This window comes from Arachis stenosperma, chromosome 7, assembly GCF_014773155.1.
Source record: "Arachis stenosperma cultivar V10309 chromosome 7, arast.V10309.gnm1.PFL2, whole genome shotgun sequence".
NCBI lineage: Eukaryota > Viridiplantae > Streptophyta > Magnoliopsida > Fabales > Fabaceae > Arachis > Arachis stenosperma.
Window position 1 is genome coordinate 21225806 of NC_080383.1, and position 7393 is coordinate 21233198.

The 7393-nt window shown below is 33.9% G+C and overlaps 1 protein-coding gene across 1 annotated transcript; it reads left to right on the top strand.

Annotated features, from left to right (window-relative positions):
* Nucleotides 1-207: 207 nt before the first annotated feature.
* Nucleotides 208-3973, top strand: LOC130939543 (uncharacterized). The gene is made up of 2 exons (XM_057867640.1): nucleotides 208-877; nucleotides 3861-3973. Exons 1-2 carry the CDS (start codon nucleotides 208-210, stop codon nucleotides 3971-3973), a joined length of 783 nt encoding a protein of 260 aa, XP_057723623.1.
* Nucleotides 3974-7393: the final 3420 nt, after the last annotated feature.

The following is a 7393-nucleotide window of genomic DNA, read 5'->3' on the forward strand; positions in this document are numbered from 1 at the left end:
ACTTTACAAAGAGCTAGGGATACTCGATGGAGCTCTCACTTTAATTCTATTTGCATTTTGGTAAAAATATTTACTGCTACCAACATTGTTCTCAATAATATCATTGAAGACGGGACAACTTATGCACAAAGAGGTGAGACTTATGGTGTTAGTAAAATATTATTGTCATTTGAATTTGTTTTCACTTTGCACTTGATGAAAGAGATTATGGGAATCACTAATGTTCTTTGCCAAGCACTGCAACAACAATCTCAAGATATTCTTAATGCAATGCATATTGTTTCTACATCAAAGTTACTTCTTCAACAATTAAGAGATGGTGGATGGTGCAATTTTCTTGTAAATGTTAAATATTTTAGTGAAAAGCATGAAATTAAAGTTCCTAATATGAGTGCACAATATATTTTTGGAAGAGGTCGATCTCATCAACCAAGTGTGACAGTTGAGCATCATTATCGAATAGATGTATTCTTGGCAACAATTGACTCTCAAATACAAGAGTTGAATAGTAGATTTAATGAGCAAACAATAGAGCTTTTGGCTTTGAGTTGTGCTTTGGATCCTAAGGACAATTTCAAATCATTTAATATTGAAGAAATTAACAAGTTAGCAGAGAAGTTTTATCCCCTTGACTTTCCTTCTAATGAGCTAAATATTTTGAAATCTCAGTTGCAACATTATCAGCATGATATACTAAATCATTTGAAAGGCATTGGTACACTTTCTGAATTGTGCAACAAGTTGCAAGAAACAGAAAAATCAAGAACTTATCACATGGTTGATAGATTAATACGTCTTGTTTTGACTCTACCAGTGTCTACAGCAACAACAGAAAGAGCTTTTTCAGCAATGAAAATTGTTAAGACAAGACTCCGAAGTAAGATGGCTGATGAATTTCTTGCAGACAATTTGGTTATCTATATAGAAAAAGAATTAGCAGCTATTTTCGACACAAATTCAATTATAGATGATTTTGAAAATAGAAAAAAAAAACGTCGAATAGCCTTTTCATGATACAAAACTGTAATTGGTAATTTTTATATATTATTGTCTTACTTTGATTGAGATTATATATTTATTTTTTAAAATTTTATCAATAGAAATAGTAATATAAAATATTTTTAGTAAATTATTAAACACCGCCCTCCCTAAATAGTTAGCCTAGCTCCGCCCCTGGCATGGAAGATCATATTGTATAATTTGAAAGATTGGGAGCTAATTAACAAAAAAGAGAGGAAATTGAGGAGCACTTTTGAAATGGGACATGCCATTGGTGAGGTCCTAAAAATCTTGTAGCATATTGTCATGGTGGTTATGTGCCTACAAAACAATGTATAACAGTGGGTGGATACTTGTTAAATGCTGAAAATAATCTAGTTATAATATTATGTGAGTTTATCCATGCAGGATATAATACAAGTTCTATGGTAGAAGGCTTTGAGGTAGTTGTCCAATTCATGTTAGAAGAATACAATGCATCACTGGAACAAATAATCTTCAGCACAAACGAACCATGCTTGGTTAACTAGACATACGGTGATGGTAATAGTTACTGGAGATTGAATTTTGAAAGAAACAGATTTAAGAACTTTATACAACAATGTGGTTGGGTGATAATTCAATACACTTCTGTGAAGGAATTCAAATACATCAACAATTGGAGAAATATAATTAATAGTGAACATTGTAATAGAGTTATTTAGGTATAATATTGGTCAATTGATAATGATATAATACGTGTATGTGTCTAAATTAGTGACTCCTTGATGGCAATGCCGAAGGGGAGTGACTAATTTAGGTGTATTCTGGTGTTTAGGTGTAATTGTAGTATTTTGGTTAAGTTCTATAATGTAATTGGTTTGAATTTATCTCCCACTGTTTTAATGGTCGAGAGTACTAACAACAATCGGAAAAAACATCGATATCTAAATGAGGCTTTGGCTTGGCTGCATAGCGTTGCCCCCTCCTCTGCTGCCTTGTCAACATCCCCAGTGCAACCAGTGAAAAGAAGATTATCACAATTATTAGAAGAAGTCTTATCCTCAAGCCCTTCATCCTAACAAGTTTCTGTAGTTCAAGTGACAGCCAACAACCAACACAATGGAGGTGGCAGTAGCAGTAGCAACCTAGTTGACCATTGTCATGTATTTTTTATTTATTTTATGTACTTTACATTTTTAGGAGTTTTTTTTTTTAACAATCACCTGTTGGTGGAAGGTATGTGAATGTTGTTGATGTGAAATATTGTGAAACCATGTAGATCCCGGTCGTGTGGTGGTGGAGTTCGTCCTAGACGCAACGATTATGCATGTGAAAGATATGGAACTCATGCTGATATGAGCTTGCTCTTTCTTTCAAATCGATCCCTATATTTGTTCCTCAGGATATCAATTCAAGTGATGACTGTCATGTTTGGCTTCACGATGGTGCTTCCCCATAATGGCAGTGATTTATATATTATTGCTCACAGTCCCTTGTGCTATAAGGAACGCTTCGCTCGTTAAGAACTGGCATTCACCATGTTTGAGAAGATTCTGTCGACTACGGGCATACCATCCGTGATTACAAGTATCGCATTCTTGGGCGTGTCAAAGAGCAGTTGAGTTAGAATAGAGAGAAAGAAGTTAGATTATTGAACGAGTGCATTTGTATGCTAGAAGTTGAAAACGAGAAGCTAAGGGGACAAGTGGAAATGTTTGGGGAGACGTTGGATTAATAGGGAGCTTCAAAAGTCATTTTGAAGGTTTGTTAGTGAAGGTGTGTGAGTTTAGGACTTTTCTTTTTGGTTCTGTGTTTTTTACGTTGGAAGAGGTGGTTATATGGTGTTTTGATTTGTGTTATGGTTTAAGGGAGCAATGGACGAGTTATGGGTTTGAAGTGCTTAGTTAAGGGGTTTTTTGTTCAGGGTTTAGGGTAAAAAAAATCAACATCCTGTATGTTGTATTTTCGTATTGTATTTCGCTGGTTATATTTGCATGTAATGACTTACAATAAGGTTAATGAATTGTCTCTTTGATGCGCATTAGAAGTTGTTTAAATCCAAATTTTTTTAGGGTTGATTGTGGGGTTAAATTATTTCTTGATTGTTTCATGTGGCTTTAGCATTACAAAGTTCAAAGTGTGCGATATGGTTTAGGTTTCATTTTATTCATGCTGAAATTTTTTTTGCTAATTCAATTAATAACATTGCTACCAGAATTTAATTTTTTAATTTTACTTTTCTAAACTATTAAATAATCCAATTGGCCTAAAAAAATTGGAGAAACTAGTTTTTGTTTGAACTTAGGTTACTTTGAGTTAGTCTAGAGAGATATTGGTTAGATTACACAGTTGATCTCTACAATTTTAGTGAAATTACAAATTAGTCCCTACACTTTAAAAATTTATAATTGGGCCCTTAAAGAAAATTAAAATTTGTATTTTAGTTCCCACCGTTCAAAAAGTGTTTGATTTAACAGAATATTCTCTGTATATTCTCTATTTTAAACATTTGAACCGCACATGTTTGACAATAAGGACCAATTTACAATTTTAGTGAAAGTATAGGACTAACCGTATAATTTAACCATTTGAAAATGACCAAAAACTCTATAGGCTATCTGAACCCACCCAACCCCTCCCCAGCTCTCTCACTCTCACTTTCTCACTTTTCAAGATGGCACCCCAACACCAGCGCTCTTTGTCTCTCACCTCAGGTCACTATCGTCGTGCCCTCTCGCCTCCGTCGCCACGCCGGATCCACCGATAAATTGAGTTATTATTTTTATATTGATTTGTTGCTATTTTTTCTTAGACATTGAATTGTTCGCTTTGAACATGTTTGGAATTTGAATTGTTCTCTTTCATTTATCGGTGTTCAGTATTGGGATTGGAAGAGAAGAAAAAGTTGCCGGATGAGAGAGGTGAGATGGAGGAAGGAGGCGAGACCCGATCCGTGAGCACAAATGCGGTGGATCCGGCGTGGCGACGGTGAACCGAGGTGAGAGACAAAAAATGATGGGGTTGGGGTGTCGATTTGAAAAGTAAGAAAGTGAGAATGAGAGAGTTAGGAAGGGGTTAGGTGGGTTCAGATAGCCTAGGGAGTTTTTGGTCATTTTCAAATGGTTAAATTACACGGTTGGTCCCCATACTTTCACTAAAGTTGCAAATTGGTCCCTATTGTCAAACATGTGCAACTCACATGTTTAAAATAGAGAATATGCTAAGAATGTTCTGTTACTTTTTGAACGGAAGGGACTAAATTGTAAATTTTAATTCTCTTTAGGGACCCAATTATAAACTTTTAAAATATAGGGACCAATTTATAATTTCACTGAAAGAGTATGAACCAACTATGTAATTTAACCAAAAATATTTAATAATTTTTTTGTTTGTGTCAAAGGTTTTAGTGGTCTAATTTCTGTTGGTGTTATTAAATTGAAAATAGGTTTGAGGTGCCTAGTATTACAACTTACGTAATTTAAAAGGAGAGACATTGTTAAGGTAATCGTTCTTTGGGATTGCGTTTGGTTCTAAGAACAAGATAAGATAGGATACTAAGAACAAAACACAAAAGATAGAGACACAAAAATTAATATTCTTATATTTTGTTTTGTGATAAATTAGAACAAATTATAAAAATCTAATTTACTCTTTTTTTCAATAAAAAATAGAAAGAATAAAAAAATATAATTATGAAAATTTGGTAAAAATAATGAAAGAAAAAAATGAAAAATAAATTATGTCTCTTATTAGTGTCTCTGTATCCTTCCTGTTAGAAATGACACAAAGTACATTAATTCAGTGTCTCTAGATACAATATCTCGATCTATATCTTATCTATCAAACATAATTTTTTGTGTCTCTATGTCACTATCCCAGTATCTCGTACCTATAAACAAACGCAGCCTAACATACTGATACTTTGTTCTCAACAAGACTTTTGTTGAGGGAGACAATAATTGGTAATATTGTGAATAATATGATAGCGTATTACAAAAGAGAAACTCTTTAGTTATCAAATTATTAATGTGAATGATTTTGGTATAGGGTTGATTTATCTAGATACAAATTGTTTATTGAATATAAATTATTAGGGTTTAGGGTTTAGGTCCTTTAGGATTAGGAATACGCTTTTCTTTTAATGACAAGAGTTACAACATTAATTAGGTTCTTGTCCTAATAATAACAAAAATTAAATAGCATTTTTACTAATCTAATTCGATATCATATTGTTGCATTTCTTTTAATGAAAGCACGGAAACAAATTGGCTTTTGTTAACGAAATTGCTTGCATTAAATAATATTAGGATCATTAATTTGGGATGGTGTTAATGATAATTTATTGGCATTAAAGTCGAGGGTTCTTTAAGTCGTTACATAAATACTTGATTGTTAAATTTCAAAAAGTACGTGTATGTCCGCTATTTTTATAAGAAAAAGTATGAGGAGCCAATGGAATATTTGTATAATGTGTATAATAGAGGTTTATGAAGTATTAGAGATATAACCATTTGTGTTACCTTTTCTCATCAGCTGAAACTTTTGGGATGAGTGGCATCATGATATGGTATTAAAGTAGTAGATTTGAAAGGTTAAGAGTTCGATCCTTGGTGAACTCCAAAATCAGTTTAAGCTTTTGGGAAGATGTTTAAGCTTTTGGGAAGATGTTTATTATCCCTAGTGCTCGGATGGTTATTCTAGATAGTATGGGGGATGTTCATTTTGTAACTCAATAGTCCATTGTCTTTCTAGCGGGATCATTTTTATAAAGATATTAGATGTGAAAAAAGAGGAAAATAACATAAATATTAACTCCATTAGGTCTCAGCAATGGTCATTTTTTTGTTAACATAATTTCATTATCTGTTATATTCACTATTGCTATTAAATTGAATAAATATAACCAACACATATTTAATGAGTTGTGAAATAAACTGTGAATTTTTGAAAATGGAGGTCATAGTATCTAGGCAGGACTTGTAACTAACGTGGAGTTTTGCTATTAAAAAATTATGTCAAACCTAAGTTGTCCTTTAGACTTGTTATTAAGTAGTAGTAATGTGTACTATGTGTGAATAATGATTCCTATCTAATTAATCATTATTTAAAAGGAAAGGTATGTGGAAAGCAAGAAAAGATTAGTAGGACATTGAAATTTGTGTGAGAGAGATGTTGGTCTCTTTCTCAGCTTACTTTTTATTTTCTTTTATTTGGTAGTGGCTTCTATGATAAGCTTTTTCCCCTATAGAGAAGCCTCTTATTTGGTGGGAGATTTTATGTTGTTATTGGACCTCACAGTTTGAAGCCCACATCCATATTACTTTAGTGGAGAAGTAACATCTTCGTGTGGCATTCAGACTTGGAATTTCATACAATAGTTTTATGCTCTATAAACACGTTGGCACCAACTTATTTGGTTGAACACTTTCTCACTGGTAACATTCATGGTAGAGATGAAGAAGGATAGTAAGGGTGATGACTTGAAAATGATGCCTCCTCATGTGACCTTGGCAAATGACTTAGTTGTGGAGGAGTGCAAGGATAAAGCAAATGCTACGGAAGAGGAGTTATCAGCACTAGATGATTCCACCATGGATGTTGTCTTCAACAAATTATGGGAGGTAATGAGTTTAAGCATTTTGTTGAATTTAATGTGAAATAGATAGCACAATTCAAGCATTGCACTTCATGTTAACCCTGCTGGGTTTTTATTTTTCGAACAGATCTTGTTTGGCACTGATGGAGCAAAAAGATCCATTGTTAAAGCATAGGCGGGGAGATTAAGAAACTGAAGCATGTAGTCGATGGACATAGTACCCTGTTGGAGATATTTTGGTCGGAATATAAGAAGGGACGTTAAAGACCACTTACGTATCAAGAGGAGTGGGGGTCTAGAAAAGGAGTTCTGTTTGGTGACTTGAAAAGACGAACGAAAGCTCAAAAGAGAACAAAGAATTCCAGTGCTAATGTTGTTGATGTTGAGGCCATTACCAACAAGTTGATGCCATCATAAAGAAGATCTGTGTGAAAAATGATGATCTGAAGACAACTGATGACCAAATTGCCAAGTGGCATGCCAAAGATGTTTTGAGGCCTCCATCAAAACCTACTAAGGGAAAGAAACAACCATTGAAGGTACAAAACAATCACTTTGTTGTTATTTCTTCAAACTTGCAAATTTGTTTTTGAATGACTGGTTATATGTTTTTATTTTTTTATCGGTTGTGAAAAACTTGGCAAAGGAGGTTGGAGTACAAATTCGGAGACAAGTCCCTTCGATGCATGCTTGCACCACAGTCTAAGAGAAAGGTCCCTCTCTTTTATGGAGTAGACGCCCAGCCTTCATGGAAGGTGGAGATTTGCTTAAGGCACATATCATATCTATGCTCCAATGCTTTGTTTCTGTTTCTCA